This window comes from Filicampus tigris, chromosome 15, assembly GCF_054856515.1.
Source record: "Filicampus tigris isolate MCC_2025a chromosome 15, RoL_Ftig_1.0, whole genome shotgun sequence".
NCBI classification, from domain to species: Eukaryota; Metazoa; Chordata; class Actinopteri; order Syngnathiformes; family Syngnathidae; genus Filicampus; species Filicampus tigris.
The window spans coordinates 19,331,520-19,345,236 of record NC_141231.1 but is presented as its reverse complement, the minus strand read 5'-3'; the positions used below and the strand labels follow the sequence as shown (position 1 = coordinate 19,345,236).

Genomic DNA, 13,717 nt, shown 5'->3' with positions numbered 1-13,717 from the left:
TTTAATACATTGGATAATCGGCGTATTTTGTGAATATGACGCAATTAATTCACATTTTTTTTGGTCATATTATTCCGTTTTTGTATGTATTAATGGTTGGTGGAATTGCATTGACGTGAGAACAAATGGGAAGTTCACATTAGCATCCAGCGGTTGCTTTATAATGCATCAAATGATAATGCTCTCTTTGGAATTAAAAAAAATCCAATAATTATTCAAACAGAAGTTATGCAAAAATAGGAATTCAGCCACGTGTTGGGAACTTTTAACCCACAGTATGTGTGTCCAAACAGCGAATATTTTATAATATTTTCCCAACCGAAATGAATGGAAATGAAATGAATTTGTGGAGCCTCCGTGAAAAAAATCAATTTAGTAAAATTTTATACAATTACAATTCATGAAGCTGTACCGTAGTGACATTTAAATGGAATATATAAAGAATATAAGTTTTTGCTTCGGTCCAATGGACATTGCGCCGCTTCTTCTGGTGTGCACGCCTGCGCCAACTGAGGGCAGTAGAATACAGATGGAAGGGCATACATGGAGACCCTCATGTTACTCATCGTTAATCCACAATGATATTCGTTTTCTGCAGTGGAGGATAAATGCAGGCTAGTCAGTATTGTTAGATTGTCTGTTTACAGGGGTTGCTCCACCATTTTGGATGAAACATCCCTTGCTGCACCGATGCTCAACATTAGCTCATCTATGGCAGGGGTGGGCAATTCCAGCCCTCGAGGGCCGGTATCCTGCATGATTTCTGTCAACCTGGTGCAACCCACCTGATTCAAATGATCAGGATCATTATCCAGCTTCTGTAGACCTTGCTGATTATATGATCATTTGAATCAGGTGTGTTCCAGCAGGGGGAGATGGAAAACAGCCAGGATACCGGCCCCCAAGGGCTGGAATTGCCCACCCCTGATCTATGGCGTTTTGCATTGTTTGTTTGCAGTAGGCTAAACAGACTATGCGCTTGCTTTAAATACATGTAATTTTCTTTGTTGTATGCTTTGTCTGACAGTAAACTTCAGCAAAGACTAGTACCCTCCAAAACCCTCAAGTCAGGTTACTTGTGTCTCAAGGCATCAGTGTATTTCAGTGGAAGTTGATGCAAGCTAAATGGTTGGCAAATACTGTATCAAATATTAAAATGGGAAATTGGATTTTTGTTAAATTTGCCATACCATCTAATTATGAGCATGCAAATCACTGAAGGAAAAAAAAGCAGTGCCATCACATTTGTTGAAATTTATTAGATATTCTGTTGTGTTCCGTTGTCTAGACCTTCAGTCACAGCTTGCCAACTGTGAAAAATAAATGAGAAAAAAAGGAACTAATTATACATTCACTACTGATACCCCTGAATGTTGCCTTTGCAACCAGTCCTTCCATCAATGAAAACAAAAAAACATGACATTAAAGAATTTTGTTTGCTTGTGCTCGAAAAAAAACAACAACAAAAAACACGTGGTTGCCTACATGTTTCTCGTCCCCGCCTCACAGACATACCCTGGTTGGCAAAGTTTTTTTTTCCCCCTTTTGCAAGTGCACAGAAACCAAATCAAACCGCTGTGTTGCTGAGTGAGGTTTCAACAGGTTGAACGAAGAAAAGAAAAGCAACACACCCTACATTGTTTTGTTGTGAATGCAGCCATCACATGAAAGCTATTTGAGCGTTTATTCCATATCCTTGATATCCATCTTAAGGTCAATGCACTACTAGCCTTTGTGCTTACTAGTCGAAAAACGTTGCACACTGTACTTGTAGGACAACTCTATATAACAACTGAGGCAACTGTGCACTAGTTAATTGACATCCTTCATATCTGTCTTAATATCGCACTAGTATGCCAAAAGTAGCACTAGTAGCAGGGGCGAAAAAACGGTACTAGTAAGTCATTATGGACACTAGTCCAATGAGGGGGGTACTAGTACGAGAGTCGTTCTACTAGTGCGCTGTATTGTTTTAATAATGATGACAAAGTTCGTACTAGGTCATGAACCTGAAGCAGGATATGAAGGATAAGGAATAAATGTTCAAAGGGATTTTCATAGATCATTTGGATGGCAGTTGTCGCCATACAAACACACGATTAGCGAGGGTCACTAAAGAAACCAGACTGCGACCGCTTGTTGTTTTTTTCGGTTACGCCTTGCGTACGCAGTAAAGCGGAACTCAACCCAAACATCTTTTTTTTCAAGAATATGTTCCCAGCAGGCCCACTATTTGAAACACGGCATTCTGATTAATTTTGCGTTTGTGCAATATAAGTTAAGCAGCAAAATGCACTCGTTTTTCGCCATCTCTGGGGGCGGCCATTTTGTCATGTCTTTCCACTGAAAATGACATCACAGACGCTCACAACGATCAATCACGGCTCAGATTCAGCAAACAGGTCAGCTGTGATTGTTCATTATGAGCAGTTGTGGTCATCTTCAGTCGACAGAAGACAAAATGGCCGCCCCCCGAAATGGCTAAAAACAAGTGGATTTTGCTGCTTAACTTATATCCTACAAACGCAAAATTGATAAGAATGCCGTGTTTCAACTAGTGGGCCTGCACAGAACATATTCTTGAAAAAAAATATGTTTGGGTTGACTTCCGCTTTAAGCTATGTTTGCGGTACAATATAAAACCACACATGAAAATGCTAGCGGCCCCAAAAGTACACTTATGTCAAGCAGTACCCCCCCCCCCCCCAAAAAAATCTTCTGCTAGTTAGCTGGGGTTGCTTGTCCAAAACGCGGCCGGCGTTGACATGGACACATGCGCAACGACTCATTTTTCGCAGGGCGTACTCGCGTGAGGCCATTCCAACCATGTCTGTGCCGTTTTTTTATTTTTTTTAAATGTTGCGCCATCATGACAAACTGAGTCGAGCGACGTGTTTTATATATACACATACATATACATATATATACACATACATATATACATACATGCATATATACATATATTACATACATACATACATGCATGCATATATATATATATATATATATATACACACATATACACAGACATTTGTAGCTGTAGGATGTGGAAAGTGCGTGTCGTGACTGTGAGAAATGATGGAACGGGTGACAAACCGCGTGTAAAAAAATAAATAAAAATAAGCCACTGACGTTCAAATCTGAGTTGTAGATCTGGAATATATTTTTTAAACCATCAAAAGCCCTTTATTGAGTCTTTTTATGTTGTTTTACAGTTTGAGGATGTCACAAAAGCAAAACAATATTAGCATCAAATTCACTGCTTTCTGGCTGACATGTTTTTTCACAAAAAGCTCATTTTCAAGCCCATTTTTTTGTGCAACCAACCCATGTCCTACTGCTGTTTATAAACAAATGGAAAAAGCTAGAAACAAACTTTTTTTTTTGAGAGGAAGTCAACCCACATTTTTCTTTACAATAATATGTTCTATGCGCCTCCACTTGTCTAAACACAGCATTCTGATTAATATTGCATTTGTGGATTGTGTCATGACTCAGCTTCAGAAAACAGGTGTGCCGTGATTGGTCGTTACCTGAGCCCTGAGCAACAGTGACAGCAAACGACAAAATGGCCGCCCCCCTACAATGGACAAAAACGGCTGAATTTGCTGCTTAACTCGTTTTCCACAAACACAATATCCATTAGAATGCCGTGTTTATACTAGTGCGGCTACATAGAACATATTGTAAAGACATTTTTGGGGTTGACTTCCCCGCCTAAATGGCGAAAGAGGCTCGCAAACTCTCTGGGTAGGTTCGGTATTCGACGGGTCTTGAAAGATCAGTCAAACTGCTCTAAAACGGCTGGCAATACTGTACAGAGAATTCCGAGTTAATCAACGGTGCCTAAATTAGATGCGTATCTGCGCGGTCCGTGGACTTTTTGGTCTTTGCGTATTATTCCGTGTAGTCGCATTGATTTTCTATTAGGCAAGTTGCTCGCTATGGTGGCATTAACAGTGCAAGAGAGAGAAGTGTACCTACCCAACGCCATCATACACTTGAGCACTCGTCAAAGGTTCTGGGCTTAAGGTGTCAATTGGGCTCAAGCAAGGTTCAAATGTGCCTCGTGAGAGTACGACTTTGAAAGCAGCCAAAAGAGCAGTAGAACGGCGCACCCGCAAACGGTCCCTGGACATGGGTGCTAACAGAAATGGACGTTACATCAGGGGGGCGGTGCAGGTGCTCTTGGGGGTAAAGCCAAGACAGGAGAGCGCCCACACGCCTCAGTAACGACCCGTCTCCATCCGCGGGGTGGGGGGGGGGTGGGGGGTCATGTCTCCCTTCCGACATGGACAAATACTGCGCTGAAGTACAGACAAAGACATAGAATAACAACAATAGGGGAGATCATCATAAAAATGGTCCAACGGCTGCGCAAGTTGCCCGATTTTGGTGAGGACCTTGACGTCTAAAAAGCACATTCGTCTCCTAATGGTCAATTTAAAAAGGCTCCATGTAAGAGTAAAAACAAAGCCTGTCTGTCGGAATCACCAACTATCATTTACATTTCAGGCAAATTACGTCAGTGCAAAGAGGTTGTTTTTTTTGTCTTTGTATATATGTATATGTATACATGTATATATATACATATATACATATATATATATATATATATATATATATATATATATATATATATGCGAAACCAGGTTGTTGTTTTGATGCTGGAGCAGAGTGGGGAGGGGTCTGTACAGCAGTGGGGAACCAGGGCCACTTCCTCCTGGTGGTGGCGGCAGAGGTGGTGGTGGTGGTGGGCGTGTCTCCGATGACATCATCAAGACAGGGTCGGGTGGTTTGGCTCATTGCTCGTGAGCAGCACTGGTGCCTCGAATCGGACCGGTCTTACGCAGCTGGATGAGGTAAACAGCAAAACAAAACCAAAAAGGGATGAAACGAGACGGCAAAGTCAAACACACACTTCATGCAGGACAACACGGGTGGCGCAAGTCGAAAGCAGCGGCAATGAGCTGCAAGAGAAAGCAATGAGCGAAAAGGAATGAAAGACAAATGAGAACAGATGACAAGCGCAACCACTCAAAGTTGGTTCAAAGTTGAGGCTACAAACGTTGTGCAAAGCATGCTCATGATCCATTTCCTCTTTTCTTATGTCGGCAACTTTCAGAAAAACCACAAATGAATGTCTTCATTGATCTGCTTTCACCCGTTTTCAGTGGAAATTGGCTGGTGCTCAACCAGGTGAATTGAAACAACCAATAATGTTCCAAAAATGTTGTTTATGACATCGGTGACGTTTTCGGCCACCTTAAACCCGATTCATTTGTCGGACAGCGAATAAAGTACGAGAGGACTATAAATAAAATCAAAATGCCAGATGCACTAGTCGCCGTCTTCAAATCAACGTCTTTAGTTTGCTTTGAGTGAGTTACCTTCTGCAAAACTGGAGAAAACATAGTTATATATTTCTATATCCAAATTCATTTCATTGGACTGCAAATTGTTTACGCTAAATAACATATCTTTCGTCCTCTATGTCAGCCGCTTCTAGTGACGGGCAGAACAATTACATGCTTTGCCGCGAGATGGCAGAAGGTCCATTGAGCCCGCCTATATCAATCTATCAATCAAGAATTCAGCGTATGCACTTCGCTGCTGCCGTTTTTATTTATGTTTATAAACACTGGCTAAAAAAGTTTGGAACAGGCCTAATCCTATGTGTACTACAAGAGTTAATAACATGAAATTTCCTGCTATGTAGATAAAAAAAAAAAAAAAAAGACCTAATAGTTTATTCCTATGTGTTTATTGTCGTAACATCTGAATTTTTCCTCCCGCAATCATTACAGGACCATCCTATTTTAAATATGTCTGCCTTGTGGGTAAAGTTGAGAAATTCCGATTGTCCTGCTCGACGGACACTAACCGTTGACATGTTAGCAATACAACTGTGACGTGGACAAGAAAGAAAATAGCTTGCTCCGTTAGATTCGGCCTCTTTGGCACACATGCCAGGCCGTTGTGTCGACGCCGTGTGTCGTGTTGGCCTTCCTCATCTTTGGCACACGAACCAGGTGCAACCAGTTAAGACCGTGGAGCCACACGTGGTCACGTGGGCTGGACTGGGCAAAGTCGCCCCCTACGTGGGCGTGGCTTACATAGTACAAGAACAAGCAACCATTTTGGACAAATTAAAACCTCCTTCCACATCTGGCAGAAAAGGCGCCAGGGCCGCGTCGCCGTCTGTTTGCCGTCGTATACAACACACTTTGTCTAGGCCACGTGACGATGTGTGCCCCCACTGGATCCAACTCGTACGCGTGTCAAAGCCTGCCATCGATAGGGAAGGCACGCAACAGACTGGCCAGTGAGGTCACCTATGTCATCATGTGCATCTAAGAGGCCAAATCCAACGGCTGTGGCAATGAATCCCGGCGGGGACGTGAATAATGACCAAGAGGACGGCGGAGATGAGTTTAAGTGCGTTCTACGCGTGATGAAGGACAGACAAAGAGCACGGAGCACTCCATGCAGGCGGCGGCGGGCGGGCGGCCGGTCTCCATGCGTGACTTACTCGGCCTGCCTCTAGAGTTTTGACTACAGCGACGGCGTCTACTCGTCTGTCGCCGAGGTGCCTCGCACGTCGCCCTTCTGACGCATCTAATGTGACATTACAAGGTTACAAAGCACCGCAGCGCCTTTGGGGTGGAGGAGCCTGGGAGATGTTCTTTACCTCCTCCAGCTCCCTTTGGGTCTCCTCCTCCATGCGTCTGATGTCCTCCATGGTCAGACCCACCCACTTGTCCACCCAGCAGAACAGCTGGCGGTGGAAATTGGTGAAGATGCGCTTTTCTTGCTGTGGACGCAAAACAAGTCAAATCACAAGTTTGAGTCGAAAAGGCATGCGTGACGATTAGAGGCGCAACGATTAAACCGTCATTAAATGAATCGGCAATTGGAGTGATAATAGACTAATGGTTTTAGAGACCTTATTTAACTTCAAAGTGTCCAAATCTTGGGGACGTCAGCCTCTGAGCTGTCGCTCATACGCTCCGATTCCCGTGGCCTCCCATGAGCACGCACGGACATTGTGGACATGACAAGAAGCCGAGATGTGGCGTTTACCCTATGGATGAAGTTCTCCACTCTGGTTTGAAAGCCCCACCACCGGAACTTGACCGAGACCAGCTTGTACGCGCACATGTACGGACAATCCGTCTTCAGCTCGTTCTGGGCGGGGCAGAGAGGTGGAATTAAAAAAAAAAGAAGAAACAAATGGCTCAATTTCTGCTGCCCGTGTCGCTTACCTTCCACTCAGGGCCGAGGGGGCCTCTTCCGGTTTTGACTGAGTGGAAGAGGGAGGGATCTTCTTCTGCTTTGTAGTCCTGCAGTAAAAGACCATCAAGTGGCCAGTTGAAAACATGTCACTTTATACACTGTGTAGATGACAATTACACAGCCCAGCAGACATCAGCAGGACTTCGTCATGCACTCCATAAAGGAAAACGGACACAAACGAGCCCCTTCCGCAACAATTGCCGCATTGGAGATGTAGCAAAAGTTGGCTCTGTTCTACAATCACATGATGTTTGAAATAGTTTCTTTTTCCACAACATTATTTTGCTGAAACAATGGCAGAATATCCACTTGCAAGGGGGGGAAAAAACTGCCCACCTCCCATTCGCCAACCACTGTGCATACAACTATCGAAAAGAAGGAATTGGACAGATGGGCTGCATTGAAATCTTGCTCGCAGTTTTAACACTGCAAACAGGAGTTTGAGTGGTATTGTTCATTCTGACCACAGACACTCCCCAATTATCTGAGGGGGTGCACACTTGTGCAATCACAGTCTCAGTTGCTTGTTTTTACTTCCCTTTTCAAAAACATTTTTAGTTATGGGTCACAATAGTGGATTAAGTTTTCAAAGTTTTTTTTTTTACATCACAAAAACCTGCTATTAGAACAGGGATGTGTCAACTGTCCCCGCAAAAATGGGACTTGATGAGGTTTGCCCCCGCAGCCAAGAAGCTAAACGGGAGTTTTGCTGCTGTTCTTGCATGGTGCCGTTTTAATCCGACAGGTCAGCGGGAGGAAAGCGTGGCGAGCGCCCGCAGCAGATGGACGTGCCGCTTAAGCCGCACCTCGGCGCTGATCCACTTAAGTCATTACTGCGCTCGGGCTCGTGTGACAAACTGCAGCTCAAAGCGGGAGAAGTGCCCCAACGAGGCTGCTGTTTGTGTTGAAAGCAGCGCATATCGGTTCCTTCAAGTGTGACAACACATTGGGCCTCATCTTATTTTCAATTTGTATTTATTTCTGGCTCGTTGTTTCAGACGCAGTTGTCTTTAAAGTGCTCTCTGAACGCAGTCGAGGTTGAGTAAAATTACAATGGAAAATTCAAAACTGTTGTTGGGGGGGTGGGGTGGGGCACCCCAAAAAACTAGGACTCCTATGACATTAGCATTTCAGAGTTTGAAGCTGTTGAGAACTCACCCCTGGCGCCACCTCCTCTTTGTTGGCGATGTCTATGGGAACCACCTCCACGCTTCTCCACGTCTGCTCGTCCAGGTCGTGCACCTGGCACGTGAGGCAAGACGGGACCACGGTCAGCAGCACAACAACCGGGGAACGATGACAAAGGGACGAGCCGGTGGGTTTTTTTTTGTTTTGTTTTTTTGGCGCGGACTCTGCCTTACTCACGTTCTCTACTGTTCCCATGTCAGGCTTGTGCCACGTCTCGATCTTGATCTCAAAGTCATCTTTCATGTATTCGTTCTGCAAGGCGGGAGAGGAGCGCACGTGAGTTATCAGGCCCATAGCCACATTGAAACTGACCTCAGCCAAGTGAGGCCGAGAACGAGATTTCACGGGGGGGAAAAAAATACGCTGTAATTTGATGAGACTCTTTCCAAAGGATCTTATCAGAATATATATATTTTTTTTAGAACAGGACATGATCTTACAAGAATAAAGTTGACATAGCTGATCTCAGCCAAGTGACTTATCGAGCGCGCCATGAATGGAGGCCGAGACTTAAGTCTAAATCCAATGAACCAATAAGACGTTTAGACGGCCAGCATGCTGCTTGGAAGCACTGCAGCGTGATTGTGCACTCGCCAGAAGACAGATGGCGCTCTACCGACAACGCATGCACGCTAAAGAGAAAAGTTGACACTCACCGTCACCACTTCCATGGGCGGCAGGAGGAAAGAAAAACAAAAGCTGTTAGTTTCATGAATGCTCACTTTCAAATGTACAAACATTTTAATTTAAAGAACATTTTTATCACATTTTCACCACAAAATAAAGTTCAAAATTTGGAAGAAAAAAAAAAAAACTCTCGCGTTCTCGTTCCTGCCAGATTTCTACTAGTAGTGTACCACCTAAGCAGACATTCTTCTGATGTTTTGCTACTTTACATTTCACGTTAGCTTAGCGGTTAGCGTCAGTCTTTCATGTCTTGCTCCTGGTCTTCCTTTGGCGATAAAGAAGCTTGTCAGAAGTGTAGCTTATTCGCCGCCATGGAGGCGAGGTTGAAAGATTTGGGGGAGCCACTTCCCACCCTGCTAGCTAGCCAGCCAGCTGCAGCTCAAGGCTGGCGTGGTGCAAATTAGCTTAGCACCGAGCATTGACAGTTTTGAAATCAATGAATAATCCCGATTTCAATCGCAGTCAAAATTATTGTGATTATTTTTTCCGTAATTGCCGAGCCCTTTTCACCCCAACCCCCCAGAAAAACACAGCTAATTCAAATGTATTTATTCATTTAACTTAGAAAAAACAATTGGTTATTTTTTATTTTATTTCAAAGCATAAAATAACATGCATTTAACATTTTATGTCGTCAAATAATTGTTAATTCAAGTAATTATAAATACAAAAACCCCCCGAATAAATGACATTAAAATAGACACAATTTTTTTTTACCTTATCTCCAAATGAGTTGGCCCATCTGTCCGAAAATCAAATGTGACCCTTGATCATAAACGTTTCCACATCACCGTTTTAAAGTGTGAAGCTGTGGTAACTATTCTTTTTTAACGTAATGCTCTAGAAACCTTTTGTAAATATTTGATAATGCTTCTTTTTATTATATTGTTTACCTGCTACAATCAGTTAAATGCTCTGCTGTGGGATCAATATAGTCTTATCATGATGTTAAAACACTGCCTGAGGCCACAATTTGACACTGGATACAGATTGTGCTTTTTTTTGTTCAGGATAATTTGATTCCAAACAAACAAATCACAGTCAACTTCCAATGTTATTCCGTATACATACAAGACAATGTCCACCAATCAACACAATGCATCGTGCCTGGCGACTTACCGGTGCGACAGTATGGGTACGCATTCCAGGCCTTTTCGTGAAAAACAAACGCTGACTCTGGCGCGAGCATCCTCACGTATCCTGGGACTTTACTACATGGGGCAAAAGACAAAAAGCCCGGTGAGAAGGCGAAGGAGAGCGAGCGTCGTCAAGTCCAAAAGCGAGAGTGGCAGACTGGCCTCTTTAGGTGGTAGATTTTGTGCGTGAACTGTCCCTTTTCGCCATCCTCCTCGTAGGGTTCGTTCTTCAGCACCTCGATGCCCTCGCCCCCGCCCGTCTCATTCTTGCTGGCCTCGGCAACCGAGTAGAGCTGGCCCACTTGATACTGGCGAGCAGAAAGCACAGCCTCGGATGAAGGACTTAGCCCCATAAAAATGCAGCTTTTCCTGATTCCGACTACATTATGTTTGCCATGCAGTTGTTGTTGTTTTTTTTTTTCAATCAATGGTACAAATACACTTTACAGCCCTCCTTTCTTGCTGCCAAACACTAATCTCAGTTCTCCGTGTGGTCATTTATCGCTTGTTAGGCCACACTGCTGCACTTGATTTGTCTTAAGGGCATTACTGAGTTTGTGATCGTGAGAGGAAAACAAGGTGAAAACGTGAATGAACACAACCTCTGCAGAACATGGTCAACGTGATGATTATGAATGGCTACTTTCGGGACTGCTGGCCTATAGGAAATATCCGCCATGGAGGCCACATACTGCAAGTGAACGTTTCGCATCATTCTTGAACACAGCATACCAGTCCAATATGACTTTTCCATGCAATGACACTCACCTCTTCGACAGAAATGGGCAATACCACACGACTGCGGGCACAAAACAAAAAGAGGTGTGTGTTACTGTGGCATAAATTCAAATTAAAGCTTCAATTTAAAAAAGGCATAGCCAAAACACTGCAAAATAAAAGCCTAAAATCATCCTTAATGCACACGTACACAAAGCACCATGTGACTTTGACTAAATTACCTGACATTTATACATCAATTATGTACAATTAATGTGATTATTTATATTAGTACCTCCATCATATCAATGTTATGCCCCCCCCCCCAAAAAAACCTGTACAAATGTGACTGCAGAATAATGATTATTACTGTATTTACATTGAAAATGCTTACGGTAATCTGTAATTTAGGGTACTGCCTGTGTTGCGAAAAAAAGTATGTTTATAAACATTGTCATATGTTGGAACTAGGGCTTTCCCGACTAGTCGACGTCGCAGATGACATTAATACGTCAGCCCGCACAACATACCGTCGACGTCGAGTGTCGATGACATAAATACGCCGGCGCGCACATACCTTCTAGTGTGAATATGTAAATACGTCAACACGTGCATACTGTCAGTAGTAAACAAGTGTGCACAGCGGAAAAGAACAGCAGAAATGGCGGAGGCGCCGGATCCCAGACTGCGTTCCGGTCGGGGAAGAAGAGAGCGCTACTACGAAATCAGCTAAAAGAGCGGACAAGAAAGTCCAAAGTATGGACATATTTCAACAAAAGTCAAACGAGTTGGTCGTCTTTTGCCTTTGTAAAGCCGAGTTGGCGTGCCACATCAGCGATGAACGAACACCCGAAGCGACGTCACCCAGTAGCTGCTGGAAGACGACAGAAGGCAAAAAGCTGAAGGATCGCAAGTCCATCTAACTAACTACTAATATGACCCGGTTCTACTGAAGTTGCTGTATGTGCGACGTATTAACATGCATCGTTAAGTTTCTTTTCTCAAAGCAGCGGGCGGGTTGCAGTCGAAACTACACAATGTTGTGTTTCAGCTTTGCGCATTATGGGGCAAACATTTGCGGCGCTATTTCATTCCAGTCAAATTGTGTTGGTACTTATTGGTAACGTCACTGGTTCCGTTGCTTTATGTATCCAGGAACAGTAACATGTGACATCTGTGTACATATCTACTCCGCTGCTGTTCCGGAAAGCTCTCGGTCTCACCGTCTCAATGCAGACCCGGGTGCAGTACAGCATGCACCTCGTATAGAGGATATGACCTGCTTCCGCTGCTTAAAAAAGGGGGGCATGGAGTCACTTCAACTGATAGTCAGTTTTGATTTATTGCCACTGAATCTGTCAGTCACAACTATAATAGGGCTTCGTAGTGTTTACACACAACAAAATTGTTGTATTAAAAAGGGAATGTTATTTATTTATTTATTTATTGCCATTTGGCTGGTTGAATTCACAAGCTACAGGTACGTACACCGGATTGTTAGTTGTTTACGCAGAACAAATCTCAGTCATGGCTTGAGTCATTGGCTAGCTCAACAGATAACAGAAAGTTTGGAAACAAAAGAAAGTCACTTCACCTGAGTGGTATGTTTTGATTGATTTCCTTTGAATTGTTATACTTCAAACTACCTGAGGGATACTGATTGTTTTTAAATTTGTGATTTGTTTATTTTTTTGCTCTTTGGCTGGTTGAATTCACGCCAAATTCACCTGCTTGAAACAGCTCAAATCTCTTGTCATGAGTACTGACCAACTAATAAATATCTAAATTGGTTTATTACCCAGTTAGTTACATCGTCGTGCTAGTACTTTTAACGCCGAGTTTAATCTGAAGAGCCGTGTTGTTTTACAGATTAGCCATTCTAACAGTTGCCATTTAATCGCCCAATCGAAAATGGGGGCTAACTGCCATGCGAGTGGCGACAATGTAGCAGCCCACTTTCCGCGTCCTCTTTCCACAAATGTCGGCAGGCAGTCAGGCAGACAGCCCTAGCATCGTATAAGGAGTTCTGAGTTCACAACACTGCCAGCTACTGTGACATTTCTCCATTGAGGTGGGCTGCGGGGCTAGGGAAGTGTTTCTGCCGCGAGCTGGCTGCTAGCGAAGCTCCTAGCCTGGTCTAGCCTAGCCTGCTAGCCTTTACGGCGAAATCCGACGGAGACTTAATCTGTCCCTCAAAAGCTTAACATTACGCCACTTTGGGGCTATAACGAGATGCTAAGCGGTTAGCCGAAGCTAGCGGACTTAGCACGCCGGCGCGACGATGTGCGTGCTTTTCAGACATGACTCATATTGAATGTGAAGCTAATTGCCCACCCTCGCAGCTAGCGATAGCTTTTCACTAGCAACGCCTTAAAAAGACCGGCGTCCCGTTAACGGCGTCCGTTATCCTGCCCGCTCTCAAGATGTCTTTTGGAGGGTTGAATGCCGACAAACCCAGCAAAACACGCCGCGTGTTCACCGCTCGCTAATAAGCCCTTAAGAGAAGGAAAATGCGCCAAAGCGATGATTAGGGGAGGAAAACACGTCAGACTCACTATTCCTTGATGAGCACCATCTTCATCCACCGGTCTGCGCCTGCGCAGTGGCATGCGAAACCAGAAAGCACCGTCAACAAGTTGGCCCCGCCTTCTGGGAGACATCCGATTGGCTGAGCCAATCGATAAATCATTACC

The 13,717-nt window shown here is 44.0% G+C and overlaps 1 protein-coding gene across 2 annotated transcripts; it reads right to left on the bottom strand.

The window, feature by feature from the left end:
- Positions 1-1,239: 1,239 nt before the first annotated feature.
- pitpnb (phosphatidylinositol transfer protein, beta) lies at positions 1,240-13,654 on the bottom strand. 2 transcript variants are annotated; one of them, XM_086053691.1, is made up of 12 exons: positions 13,580-13,654; positions 11,076-11,106; positions 10,470-10,615; positions 10,291-10,382; positions 9,141-9,148; positions 8,662-8,736; positions 8,455-8,538; positions 7,266-7,343; positions 7,084-7,188; positions 6,692-6,814; positions 6,533-6,618; positions 1,240-4,853 (listed from the first exon to the last, which is right to left on the bottom strand). In XM_086053691.1, the coding sequence occupies exons 1-11, from the start codon at positions 13,603-13,605 to the stop codon at positions 6,571-6,573; spliced, it is 816 nt and encodes a 271-aa protein (XP_085909817.1). In that variant the 5' UTR covers positions 13,606-13,654; the 3' UTR covers positions 1,240-4,853; positions 6,533-6,570. The 2 variants fall into 2 exon arrangements, with proteins under 2 accessions (XP_085909817.1, XP_085909816.1); XM_086053690.1 differs by lacking the exon at positions 6,533-6,618.
- Positions 13,655-13,717: the final 63 nt, after the last annotated feature.